The 13985-nt window shown below is 56.9% G+C and overlaps 1 protein-coding gene across 3 annotated transcripts in view; it reads left to right on the top strand.

Moving 5' to 3' along the window:
* Nucleotides 1–5274: 5274 nt before the first annotated feature.
* ZBTB16 (zinc finger and BTB domain containing 16) overlaps nucleotides 5275–13985 on the top strand; it is a 54166-nt gene continuing 45455 nt past the window's right edge. The window contains exons 1-2 of one of the 3 annotated variants that reach the window (XM_066334902.1): nucleotides 5275–5354; nucleotides 5840–7177. In XM_066334902.1, coding sequence (XP_066190999.1) covers nucleotides 5910–7177 — 1268 coding nt within the window. In that variant the 5' untranslated portion in view covers nucleotides 5275–5354; nucleotides 5840–5909. Of the gene's footprint in view, nucleotides 5355–5495; nucleotides 7178–13985 lie in introns of those variants that run through there. The other 2 variants (XM_066334901.1, XM_066334904.1) reach the window with 2 other exon arrangements.

A 13985-nucleotide genomic window follows, 5' to 3' on the forward strand; every position in this document is an offset into this window, starting at 1 on the left:
GAGTGCATAAATACATGTAAATATCATCTCCCCTGGAAAGGGAGAGCAGAGAACTGTGCAGCTGGAAATATGGAGTACTGCTAGAGAGGAGAGATGGAAATAGGGCTGGAGGTATTTACTGAGTGACTGGGATTCAGGATGTGGCTTGCTCCCTCCAGCAAATGAATTTGAGCATCATCAGGGCACAACTGGCTGCTTCCAGTGGGACTGAGGGTGCTGCTTGTGGTGCTGGATGACTTTTTGTTTTTGAACTCTAAAGCCATTCAGGGACTCTTAGAAACCATCCTGTTAAAGGAAGGGAGTTTTAATTGTTGATCTTGTGCTCTGAAAAGCATGCCATGAGTATTTAACTCACCTGGAATTCTTATTAGTGTCAGACCTTGGCTCTGATCCTCCTGGAGAAGGAACAGCCCTGGGTGGAGGTGCCCCACTCCTCAGGGGACCAACCTGTATGAATGGTGTGTGGACAGACTAAAACATCTCCTTCCCAGTGCTGTATCCATCCTGAGGAGAGTCAAAACCAAAGGTAGGCAGGGAAAGCAGGATGAAACTGGAGCACAGTCCCTCACTAGAGTATCCCCTGTTTTGGGAGGCAGAACAAGCCCCCAGAGGTGCTTTGCTGAGGTCCTGGTGTAGATTCTGCTCTATTTAAAGGACTTTTTTCTGGGATGAACTTTACTGAACACACACGCAGCCTCCACAGCACCATAAAGTCGGGGCTGACATTTAATGCCTCGGCACATCTCTTTCCTTGTCCCATGCAAGACGTCAAGTATGTCAGGTTAAGAGAAGAGAAAACGAGGAAAAATAATTACACAGTAAATTAAACAAGGCAAACCCCCTCCCACTTATTAGAGCTTCAGAAGTTGCTACCTCTGGCTCGAGCTCTCTCGAATACATACCAAGGGTAACACTAAAAATAGGTCCTGTACTGATGGTTGGGTCACAGCCTGCTAGAGGGAGACATTTTTATTTAATTACAAGCCCAGCAGTGTGTTACTGGGGGGAATACATAAACATGGCACTTGAAGCCGGGCTGTAAAGTTTGTGCTCCTTCGCTGAGTCACTGTGGCTAAATTCCCCTTTGTGTGGGGGATTTAGGGGAGGAATGTGGGAAGGCTGGCCCGGGCTGCCGCCCTCCTGAGTCACCGCTCAGCTCATCCTCCAGCCCTGGCAGGCTCAGGGCCCTAAGCCACTAATTAGCCTCATTGTCTTAGGGCTGCAGCATCCATAACCTGGCATGGGGAGGGGGGAGGATGGAGGGACAAAGCTCCTGGAAACCCATGAGCTGCACGTATCTCCTGGCACTTGTGTTCTGTGCGTCACAACCCACCCCTCAGCAGTCCCAGAGGGACACTGATCCACTCCTTCCGTGGGATGGCACTGATTCCATCGTGCCTGGGTGCGAGCAAAGTTGTAACTGGGAGCAGTGCTCATAAGCAGGGAGGATTTTTGTGCAGAGACCCCTGTGTGCAGCGGGCTCGTTGGGGGCCGTGTGGATGTGTGCAGTGGCACACTGGCCACTTGCTCACGTGGCGGGGACGTGATGATCCTCGTCACTGCTGCCGTGCCTCTGTCGCGTGCTCCAGCGTGGCCAGGTGGCATCCCACATCCAGCAGGGCTGGGAGCTTGACAAGCAGGCGTGTGGGGAAGGGCAGACAGGGGATTCTGCAGTGTGACAGTCCACACGTGTCCAGCCAGCTCCATCCAAACTCGCAGGCTGTGTGTGTTCTCCTTTCCCACGGCAGTGGGCAGCCCCTGGGCTGGCTACAGCCAAGCTCCAGCAGTAACTTACTTTGGGATCAACTGCGATGTGGATAACCTGTATCCCACCACCCCGTGCCACAGCCCCCGATCCAGTTGCGTCCTTGGTTTGACTCTCAGGTTCCCCTCGTGCAGCAGGGGCACAATGAGGGGCCTGTTCCTGGCCCCTCCACTCCCCCAGGCTGCCACAACACACGGGGGTCCGGTGTCAGCGTGCTCGGACGGAGCCTGGTGCTAATCAGTGGGGTTCAGAGGGAGCTTAATGCACCGTGGCTGCACACTGAGCAGCTTTCCCGGGGCTTCCATCCTCCCCCTTGCAAACAGCTTTGTGCGTTTAGGCTTTTTTTTTAATAAAGTCTAACACATTTAATCATCTTTTCATAAGCTGTCAGCTTGCCGCGCGCCAAAGCAGCACGCTCTGCCCTGGCTCCCAGCAAAGCTAATGTGCCTGGAGAAATCCTGCCCCTGGTAGTGTGCACACAGGGGATCAGGAGCTGTGAACTTTCCTCCAGGTCTGGGCTGAGATCAAAAATCAGTTTTTAAAAGTCACAGATTTTTAGCTGAATTTGAAACAGATCTTATTTTGCACAGCATCTTTGCTCCAGTGTTTCATAATTCCATTTCAGCAGCACTGGAAAACTCAGTATACTGGAAAACTCCAAACACATCAAAAGCAAAATTTAGCTACTCCTAGGAAAACATGGGAATGTGCCTGTCTCTCGCCCTGTAGGGAACTGGCTGTCTGCAGGAGCAGGGAGAACAGGTCCAGGGGGCAGAGCTGGGGTGGGCTGAAGTCAGGGCCTAGCAAGCCAGAGAAGTCGGAGCTGTGTCCTTGCATGCCTCTCTGGGGTGGAATGGGGAGATTGTGTCTAACAGCGCTGGAGGAGCGTGTGTGATGGAATTGGGCATTTGTCTGCAGAGTGGAGGAAGCTCTGTTGTTTTGGGCGTGATGGAGAGGAGGCACTCCTCTTCCCTTTCCATTCATACAGGATAGGTGATGCTGGGGCACCTTCTGGCTGAAGTTGTCTTCCAGGATGTTTTTTGTGGGCTAAGCCTCCTGAACAAGGAATTTACTTTCTTACTGTGCTGGTGCTGCTGGCCAGGATATTTCCACTGGGGAAGTAAATGTTCATGACTCCCTGTCCAAGTAAATGATCAGGCTGAGGGCTGGAAGTGGATCTGAATGGATCCCTCATTTTCCTGGGAAGGATGTCCATGCTTTGCCTGGTCCTCATGCAGAAAGCCCTTCCCGAGGAACCACCGACTCAGGGGTTTAATGCTGGAGGTTAATAATAATCGCACCAGGCAGCACATCATTGCACCGTATCTGGTTGAGAGATTTACAAGTGAAACTCGTGGCGGAGGAAGAAATTGCCTCAATCACTCGGAGTAATGGCACATGGAGAGGCACTTGGGCGTGACTGCTACTTAACACAGAGCCCAGCTTGGCTTCATTTAGCTGCTGGTGCCTTTCTAATAAACACGTTACACTACAAGGTGGGGATTAAGATCAGAAAAGTAAATAAATTGGAAACTGATGGGGAGACATGGGAGGGAAATGGAAGGTACCAGGGAGGAGTGACAAGGGATTGACTCCCATGCCAGGACACGGGGAAATGACCCTGAAGGCCATGGCTGTAGCTTTCCAAGCATCTCTGTGGGCCTCATCTGTGGGCTGCCAGTGCTGGGCAGCCCCACTGCGGGGTATGTGGGGTGTCCCTGGTCAGGGTCACCAAGCTGGTCTCTGCCTTTGGTAAATGGTGGCTGTGGGAAGTTGGCGTCTTAAACAATTCAGTAGCTTTTACTATATGTATTAGAGGAGCAACAAAAAGTGCAACGCACCAGTTGACAGGAAGGACTGGGGGGGTTAATTTTCAGGATGCTGCCTGGGAATTTAGCCGTGGGATTTCCATTATTGCTAATGGGACTCACGCAGCTTAATTTCATGTGAGTTACACTAAAAACATACCCCTAACTGCCTGCAAAATTTCAGTCCTGAAATCAAGCCTTTTAAAAGTTAGAGAAGGGTAAACAAACACCTGAAACCACAGCGTCTCACTAGTTCCTCCTCTCAGCTGTTTGGATTTTAAAGTCTGGAAGAGGGAGGAACTCAAGCAGTTTGAGACAATTAAAAAGCCCATCCTGCAGGCACACTGGCTGCCTGTGCGGTGCGTCCCTGCTCTCTGCCAATTACAGCAGCAGAGTTATAACCCCCGAAAAAATAGGAGTAAGCTGATGCCTTACCCTTAACTATAGTAGGGCGAGCTTGGTGTTATCACACGCGTCTAATAACCCGCGCAGCGCCGCCGTGCATCGTGAGGCCTCCGTTATTAGGCTGTTCTCGTTAAATGACTGCTATCATCTGGTCCCAAAGTACATTAAATCCCATTATAATTATAAACACACTTCCCCATAACGTTCTCCTTAGATTACATTTGCGCTGCTTTACCCCAAGGGTATCTTTGTACTAATGCCGTCCGTGTTTGTTGTTTTAGCTGACGATACCGGGCCCTGCGCTGGCTGTGTTGTGCCACGGGTGCAGCAGGGAGGAAGGGAAGAAGGGAGAGCTGTGTGGCTGCCACCCTGCCGCTCTCCGGGGTGACACAGGTCCCTCGGTGCGCTCAGCGTGGGCAGGAGCTGAGGCACACGCCCGTCCTCGCTCGAGGATGCTCCGGGCACACAGCGCTGCCTCGGAGCGTGGCCCGCTGCCGGTGCCCAGTGCTGTTGTCGGTGTCACGGTGGGGCCGGCGTCTCCCCGTGTGTTTCGCTCCCTTCCCGAAGCCGCCCCTTGTGGCAAAGCCCCTATGGCCCGTCCTGGGGTGCGGGCACCCGCCGCATCCCTCTATACAAGTGGTGCCGTCACGGCGTCAGTATTTTATAGCGGAGGGGGAAAGAAAAAGCAGCTTCGTCGGGGCGACAACGTGCTCGGTGTCACATCATGTCACAACCGCCGCGGCTCCCGGTCCGATTCCGCCACCGGACCCTAAACTGGGCTCTGGGGTTGGTTTTTACCGTCTCCACCCCCGGGGCCGGGGGTCCGCCCAGGCGCGGCGAGGGGGCGGCTTTGTCTGGCGCGGGCGCGGCGGTGGGCGCAGCCCGTCGGGGCGCGCAGCCCCGCTCGCAGCGGGGCCCGGAGCCGGTGCCCGGTGCCGCTGCCCGGTGCCCGGAGCCGGTGCCCGGTGCCGCTGCCCGGTGCCCGGAGCCGGTGCCCGGTGCCGCTGCCCGGTGCCCGGAGCCGGTGCCCGGTGCCGCTGCCCGGTGCCCGGTGCCGCCGGCCTTCCGGGTGCCGGGCTCCCCGCCGCCGCCTCCGGCTCCTCCATGTTTGTTGTCGGCAGCGCTGTCCAGCCGCTCCGCTCCCCGCAAGGTGCGGGGCTGCGCGGGGCGGGCCCGGGCGGGGGCGCCCGCACTCAGCCGGCCGGGGGCGGGTGCCTGCCCGGGCTGGGTGGGTGGTGGGTGGGTGGGGGCGGCCTGACGCGGGCGCGGGGCGGCCCGGGGGCCGGCGCCGCCGTGATTTGCTGCGCGGCGCGGCGAGCGGCGGCGGCGGCGATGAGAGCGGGCAGTGCGAACTGCCGGAGCAGCCGCCGGCCGCCGTGAGTGCGGGCGAGGGGGGGGCGGCACCGGGACCCCCTGTGTCCCCCGGCCCGGGACCGCCGCGGGGCTGGGACTCCGCCGCTTCGCCGCGCACCTGATGGGGCCGCGCTGCCGGCGGGACGGGGCGGCGGGAGCTGGAGCCGGGCGGCGGCGGGGGATGCGCACCTTCCTCTGCCTTCCCTCCCTTGCCTTTCCCGGCCGGCGGTGGCGGGGACGCGGCTCCGCCGGGAGCGGATCCGCCGGGAAGCGCGGAAACTTTTGGGCGAGTCGCTGCTGGGCTGCGGGCTAACTTCCCTCTCCTCCCCACTCCCTTCTACTCCTTGCTCCCTTCTCCTCTCCTTTCTCTCCTCCGGCTTTTTTCTCTTCCCCTCCTTTTTTCTCTTTTTTTTCCTCTTTTCTCTCTCTTTCGTCTCTCCCCTTCCCGCTCCTCCTTTCCCGCTCCGCTCTGCTCCTCTCCCCCTCCGCCTTTTGTTTTCGCAGATAGTCGGCACACAAAGCTGGTCCCAGATTTGAGCGAGGGCGAGACACCCTGATGTGCGAGCCTGGGGCACGCCATGGATCTGACTAAGATGGGGCTGATCCAGCTGCAGAACCCCTGCCACCCCACCGGGCTGCTGCACAAAGCCAACCAGATGCGCCTGGCGGGGACGCTGTGCGACGTGGTCATCATGGTGGACAGCCAGGAGTTCCACGCACACCGGACCGTGCTGGCCTGCACCAGCAAGATGTTTGAGATTCTCTTCCACCGCAACAGCCAGCACTACACCCTGGACTTCCTCTCGCCAAAGACGTTCCAGCAAATCCTGGAGTACGCGTACACCGCCACCCTACAAGCCAAGGTCGAGGACCTGGATGACCTGCTCTATGCTGCCGAGATCCTGGAAATAGAGTACTTGGAGGAGCAGTGCCTGAAGATCCTGGAGACTATACAGGCTTCTGAGGACAATGACGCCGAGGTCACCATGGCTGATGGAGGTGCCACCACCACCACTGAGGAGGAGGAGGAGAGGAAGTCGAGGTACATCAAGGGCCTCTTCATCTCCAAGCCAACTGGTGAGGAAGGTGGCTACGCTGGCATGGCCAGCCAGAGTCTGCCAACAGCCACAGTTGAGCAGAGCCCCTCTGCCTCCGCATCCTACTGCTCCCTCTCTTCCATGAGCCCCACCAAGGCGGCTGTGGACAGCTTAATGACCATCGGGCAGTCCCTGCTGCAGGGCGCCCTGCCACCCAGTGCCCCCGAGGACTCCCGCTCTGCCACCACCAGCCGCCCCTCTGGCCTCGCCGAAGTCAAAACTGAAGCAATGCAGGTGGATGAGGCCTCCAGCCATGACAGCCCCCGGACAGCCGAGCCCAGCGCCTCCGGTGGGGAGAAGCCTGACGAGAAGGGCAAGGAAGGACCCGGCACCCCGACCCGCAGCAGTGTCATCACCAGTGCCCGTGAACTGCACTACACCCGTGAGGAGGGTGCTGAGCCGCCCCCTGAGCCTGGCCAGGGGCTGCCGCTGGGGCCGGAGCCATCCGCCGCTGCCCCGGGAGAGAAGCCCTTGGGCATCTACTCGCTGCTGCCGAACCACAAGACTGAGCCGGTGCTCGGCGTGCCGCCCACTGTGGCGTCCGCCCTGCACGTGCAGCCGGCCCTGGCCGTCTCCATGGACTTCAGCGCCTATGGCGGGCTGCTGCCCCAGGGCTTCATCCAGCGGGAGCTGTTCAGCAAGCTGGGGGAGCTGGCAGCTGGCATGAAGACGGAGAGCAGAGCCCTGGGTGAGCAGTGCAGCGTGTGTGGGGCAGAGCTGCCGGACAACGAGACCCTCGAGCAGCACAGGTGAGTGCCGGGGCCGTGCTGTGGCGTGCTGCACCGGGCAGCCGTGATCTCACCACAGGGTTTCAGTTTCTGGCTGAGTGTCGTATGCACTGGTGCAAAGTTTCCATCACGTACCCCAAAACCATCTTGTGGAGTAGCATTCTCAGAGGGATGGCTATTGCAGCTCCCTCAGGTCTGGTGACCGTGCCAGAAGGTTCTTTCCAGCGAGTGCTGGCTGGGGACAGCCCAGATGAGCTGGGACCATCAGTGTTTCCTGCGAGCATAAACCCCACCAGTTTCCCTGATGGGCATCAACCAAGCAGCTCACAGTTGCTATCCTTTGAGTTTAGGGATGTGCTGTGGAAAGATGCAGTGGGGACAGACAGCACTCGTCTACCCTTTGCTGAGAGCCGGTGTCTCCTGTGCCAGTGCCGGGGCACGCCAGCACGGGTAGTGGTGGCAGCGTGTGGTGACTTGCCAGTCTGGGGGGGTTTGTGCTGCTCAGCTTCCCGGTTTATGAAACAGTTACACTTCGCACAAAGCGGCTCGGGGGTCAGGCTGGGTAACGCCGGGGCGAGCGCAGAGGGCTCGGGCTGCCGCAGAGCCGTGGGTCTGTCCCTGCGGGGAAGGTGGAGGGCTGAACCTCCAGTGGCTGCAGATGCGGCTCCGGGACTGCCGTGCTCAGGGTGGGGGATCTGTGCCTACTCCCAGCCCCGCAGCCTGGGGCTTGCTGCGGGCTGGGAGCGGCGTGGTTGTTACTGACACCGAGCTCCGTGTTCCGCTGTTTATTGCCTCCTGGTAGTGCTTCAGGGACCGGGGTTTGTTCCCTGATTTGGCTGGGGAAGGGAGCCACGTTAATTACCACACCAAAATCGGCGTCGCCGCTCAAATCCCGTGGCTCTGAACGTGCTTCTTTGGGCGCTGCTCTGGCCCCGGTGTGGCTGCAGCCCCGCCACAGGACAGCAGCGTCCTGCGTGGGGAAGACATCGCCGGCATGGTGCCGTAGCTTCTCCCTGCCTCCCCTGGCTGCGCACCCTGTCAGATTTTTAATGAATCAACAGGTAAATTAGTCCCGATGCACACAAGGCGCTCCGGGGCCGGTGTCCGTGCCGGCGAGCGCCTCTGGCGGGGCAGTCGGTGCCGCCGGCGGGATCGCGGCTCCCCGTACGCTCAGCCCGTGAACGCTCCGGGCGCGGGGCGGCAGCTGCCGAGCCGGGATCCTCAGCCCTGCGCGGGTCTGCGAGGGCCGGCAGCGTCACCCCTCGCTCTGCCGCATGGACCCTGCCGGGAGCAGCCTTCACCCCTTGAGGGTCCTCGGCTCCGGGTGGGGGCACAGCCGCTTTCGGCTTTGTTTCCCCCGCTCGCAAGTGGGAGAGCTGGGGCTGGCGTTGGTTACGTCCCCGAAGCCGCCTCGGCCGTGCAGTGATGCAGACCGAACGTCACCGGGAGAGCTGCAGTGAGGGCTCAGGGAGAATTTTAACGTGCCTTTCAACCACGGTCTCAAGGCTCTCCCTTTCCCCCTCTAAGCCCAGAGCAGCAGCTGCTGTGGCCGCAGTGCAGGGCGATGCTGGGGCTGTCCGGAGGCTCCTGTGGCCAGCCGTGGATCTGTCCAGAGGGAGGGAGAGCTGCGCAGTCAGATCCTTCCCCGCGTGCTGGAGAGACGAGGGAGCATGGCCCGGCTGTCCAGCACAGCAGCCCCTCTTTCACAGCGCCTTCCCGGCCTCAGATTGTTTTGACAGCCGCGGCTGCAGCCGTAGCTTATTTCTCACTTATTCATGATCCTTATCGTGAGGCTGGGCACACGCCGCGCTCCGCGGGGCTCGGGATCTGCCTGGAGCACGGAGCTCAGTACTGGCCCCTGCCAGCGGAGCCTTAAAGGCAGTTGCTGAAGCCAGCAGCAAACTCTGTTTGCCTGTTCTTCCTTTCAGACCGATTACCTGGTGCTGGCAAACTTTGCAGGGTTAGCCAAATCCTTTGAGCCGTGTTTAAACGGATCTGTAAGACCGTCCATGTTGAAAGGCATTGGGTAACAGTCCAATGAACTCAGTCCCCGGCCCCCAAAGTCTAAATCCCAGGCGTTTTGTGTGTAGACAGGGTCTCATGTGGCTTTTTTATAGTGTTTGCTTTCTAATACGTTGTGAGAATTACCATTTGGGGAGGATTTGTGGGATCCTATTGTATTCATGGAGCTGTTAAACAGCATCTGCGCTGGGTTGGGATCTGCAGCTCTCTGCCGGAGCAGCTCTGGTGGCAGCTGCACCGTGCTGGCTGCGGGCTCCTCTTCGCTCCGCTGCCTGGCGGTTAGGGGGCCTGGGGACCCGAGCCCTGCCCCGGGCTCTGGGCACCCCCCCAACGGGCTGGAGGGGGGGCAGGATGTGCCAGGGGCACCACGGTGTCACTCAGTGACTTTCGCTGACCTCTTTCTGCTGTGCGCTCGCTGCTGTGGTTTTGCTTTCCGACCCTGATGCGAGGCGGAGGTGCCTGATCTGGGGCCAGGGGCAGGGTACTTCACTGTTCCACGGGGTGTTTGGCTGCCAGCGTGACAGTTCCCACGTGCCGAGCCCCAGCGGGTGACAGCGCCCAAAGCCACCCGGCACCAAGGCCGCTCATTCCCGGGGAGCTCAGGGAGGCGGCGTGTGCCGAGCCTGTTTGCAGAGCACAGGCAGCCCTGCATATGGTGGGGCTGTTTGTTTACCCACACACATGCCTATGGAAGTGTAAACATATATGTTTATAGTCTTGGAACCTTCTGAGTGTCGTTCCTGCCTTCATTAGTATGGGAAGCACGTGCAGGGAAAAGGAGAGCAGAGGGTTGGCCTGGCCTCGGCAGGCACAGGGGGCCACTGGCCCTGGGTGACAGACAGTGCCCGAGGGACAGTCATCTGCCCTGGCCCAGTGAGGTGACACGGCTCCTTGGCCTCATGGCAGCATTGTCTGTGCTGTGTCATACCCAGGAGCGCTGAGCTGTGACCTTTGGGGGTCCAAGTGGCCAAAAGCCTTGGTGCTACCTCTGCTCGGGGTTTTTAGGTCCCTGAACCCACCAGCTGCTGCGTGATCCATTTTTTTTTCTCCCTTACCAAGCTTATGATTTTGACTAATTGAGTGTAGATTGAGTCGTAGAGTCTTTAATTTTTTTTATAAAAGATTTCCTTCTGGGTTCAGCAAAGTTCAGACTTAATCTAATGTTAGTATTGATCGTCACTTCTAATTGCAGACAAAAAAGCCATAGTTCAGTGGCCCTTTTGTGGGTGCTGTTTTGTGAAGGAAAACCTCTAAGCTGCAAGGCAAGAGCTGTGCTGAGCTGCCAACTGAGCCTGGCATAATTTGTCATCAGGAAGTTAAATACCTTAAAACTTTTTAAAAAATGAGACCAGTCTTTTATAAAGTGATAGAGAGTGGGAAGGCTGCCAGTAGGGGTGTGATCCCATACGCTTCATTTATGGCACAGTCCAAGATCCCAAGCCTAGGCTGCTCGGGAACTCACCCACCACGGCGATGCGGCTGCCGGCGGTACGTGTGTCACGGAGAGATGGAGATGCTGGTCTGGAAAGCAAAAGGGCTTTTGTGGTGATGGTGTCATGAGGCCAGTGGTGGGTGAATGCTCCTAATGGAGTGATTTTGGTGGAAGGTGCTTGTTCTCACTGTCATGTGGGAGGATGTACCTTGGGGAAAGCTTCCATGCTGAACCTCGGGTCTGTTCTGCATTTTGAGGTTCCATGGCTGAGCTGTCAGCTCAAGATATGTGTGCACTAGTGGAGGATTTAAGGACAGGGGTAAGGAGTCTCACTCTGCCACAGTGGCTGCTGGCCAGCCACTGCACCCCAAATTCCAGATTTGTGCTGTTTTCCCATTGAGGGACAGAAAAGTGGTGGATCTGCCTGATTGCTACCAGCATCACCAGTGTTCAGGGCCAGGCATCGATGCTCCCACCAGTCTGAAATGCTCCTGCTTGGGAAAACTGCAGCCTCCCATCTGGATCCAGCCTTTGGCTTTTCCTCTGGCAGCCTCACCTCCCCTCTCTCCACCTGGATTAGCTGAGCGTTGTACTGCTAATGCCATTAGGCACATTGGCACTGCTCGGCATGTCACAGTGAGAAACAGATGCAGTATACCATTAAAGCAATAAACGTGATAAATCGGATCCCAAGTGCTTTCTGAGATGTTATTAGTGTTAATTTCAGTAGCTGAATACAGTAGTTGCTTTTTATTTTATTTTAAGCATTCGTCAATTTATGTTCCACTGCAATTTAAACTTTAAAAAAAAGGAGGAAAAATGGAAAGCGGGAAGGGAAGGAGAAGCCGGGGCAGCAGCCCCCCAAACTCTGCCCATGATTACTTCCAGAGTTGGAGGATGACCTGGCAGCTCTTGTTTCTTGCTGATGGGCCTTATTAGCGGCACCTGGCATCATAAGGGGCTAATGGAAACCAGCGTTCCTGGCTGCCGGGCCGCGGTGCGGGGCAGCCGGGCGAGGAAGCTCTTATTAGCTTTATGGGCAGGGGGACGTGCCCCGCTCAGGAAATGAATGTTGCAGCTAAGGTCCACAGTGCTGACCCCGAGCATGTAACCTGTGAGCGCTGGCCGAGACCCCGCGCAGGATGCTTGGGATTTCGGGGGCTCTCTGGTTCTTGTCATGGGCAGAGGGGGAATACAACGTGGTATGTTGCAGCCTTGAACTTTTGATTTATTCAGTGGGTGACTTAACCATTTCCATGCTCAGCTCCAAGTGTGGAGGGAAAAAAGCCCCCTTTGGCTTCCACATTATTCCATCCATTATTCTGCATCGGTTTAGTTTTGCATGTGCTGCATTTGAAAGCAAAGTTCTGATGTTCCCATCAGAACACACCTATTTCTATGTAGTTTTTGTTCATTCGTTTGTTTGTTTCCCCCTGCCCAGTGCAACTCTGGTTTCTCCTGGCTGTGACGCCTGGTGCTTCTGACACCTTGCAGAGGGACATCCAGGGGTGTAATGGGGTCGTTGACTGCTCTCTGCAGCCCCTTTGCCAGCACCGCTCAGGGACCAGGGCCCCAGTGCATGAAACCTGCTGCACTGAGGACACTTGGGTGGCTTTTCCCCAGAGCTGGTTGTTGCTGCAGCAGCTCGATAAGATTTACAGAGCATCCTCAGTCCTTGTTACACCTCACACAGTGATGGTGGTTCAAATGCCTTTACAGCCGTACAGAGGGCCCCTCAGAGGGCCTGTGCTGGTTCAGGGGTGACTCTGTCCACCCTTTCTTCCTTTGCCTGTGGAGCATGGGAGTGGTGCAGAGCAGCCTGGGCTGTTGGTGACAGAGCATTCCTGCAGCCTTCCCTGCTTCTGCGGGATGTTGGTTCTTCAGTTACACCAGTCTGTAAATCTGTTTTCCTTGGATAGAGTAAAATGATCTGCATCTTCCTTTTTGCCTGCAATTAGCAAGATTTTTCTTTTATTCCCCCCCTACCCCCCTTGACAGCTTCAAGAGAGGCTTTAAATGAGTAATTACTAAATATTTCCCGGCAGCCAAACACGGGGCCATGGCATCTCCTGTTGCAAAAGTGAAAAATATTTCTGTTTGCAGTTAATTTTAGTGGCAGGCAGATCATGTTAACTGGGTGTAATTGCTTCCAGATATGGCAGAGGGTTTTGTGTGTTGGGATGAAGGGTCTGGTAAGTGCTCACTTCCTGTGTAAATTAGCCTATTCCATTCATTCCTCCTCACCCGGCAGTCCTGGCTTGTGTCACTGCTGGTGAGGGGTTCTTCTCCCCGGCCTGGCTCAGCACTTTATGGTGGGATCAGTCCTTTGCAGGGCATCACTCCCTCCTTTGCTGGAAGGGATTTGCATCCCGCTCTGCAGCCGGTGACCAGGACACAGTTTGGTATGCACTGAGGCCCTGGTAGAATTTGGTGGTGTGACAGGTACCAGCTGAAACAGGGAGAGTGGCACAAAGGGAATTTCAGACAGGATATCATAGGAGCAACAGGGAAAGGTTCTTTGGAATAAATGCAGACATGGCAGGAGAGTCTGCGTGTGGCGAGACACCTTTTAACATTTGCTGATGAGTTTCCAGTGCAGTCGTGACATCTATTTTTGTTTCCAGGCTCAAGCCCAGTTGCTCAGGTCTGCTGTGGGGTTTTCAGGAGCATCACCTGTGTGTCTGTTCTGGATAAGCTCTGTCCAGGCTGAGGCATGCCTGAACCACTCGGTTTCAGTTCGGAGCGCGCTGGTTCGCGTTGGCAGTGCTCTGGGTAACTTCTGTGCTGACAGCAGAGCAGCAGGTACCTCTGGAAGAGGACAAGTGCCGTTGGACCATGTCATTCACAAAAGAGGTCAATTCCTCTTTTTGGCAAGAAGTCACTGCATGGGAAGGAGGGAGCATTACCCTAAAATCGGGGTTGCAGGAGCGAGCCTTTGTGGCCCAAGCTCACGCTCTGGCCAGGGGCCAGGGCCGCCCGGATCATTTTCGCTGTAGTGTTCTTAACTGATTTTAAGTAGATTATGGTTGGATACGCGCCCTGCTGTGCTGGTTCAGGTTTCCATCAGCCTTCGTTGTCTCATTGCTGTTTTATTGGCACGTTGTTTAGCAAACAAGGCGGCAATGTGCGATTGAGGAAAAGCTTCTCCACGTAGGCACGAGCGCTGCAAGGCGCGCAGAGCCTGGCTAGAGCCGCCCGGCCGCCATAAATCAGCGTTAAACAGCCTGCTTTGTTACCGGTGTCAGCGCGGGAGATGGGCTCTTATCGGCGTGTATCAGCCGGGCTGATAACCCCGGGCTCTGCTCAGTGCCGTGCGAGCAGCGGCAGCGGGGAGCTCCGGGTGCCGGCACGGGCCGTGCTCTGGCGTTTGCCATA

Source organism: Sylvia atricapilla, chromosome 23 (assembly GCF_009819655.1).
Source record: "Sylvia atricapilla isolate bSylAtr1 chromosome 23, bSylAtr1.pri, whole genome shotgun sequence".
Taxonomy (NCBI): domain Eukaryota; kingdom Metazoa; phylum Chordata; class Aves; order Passeriformes; family Sylviidae; genus Sylvia; species Sylvia atricapilla.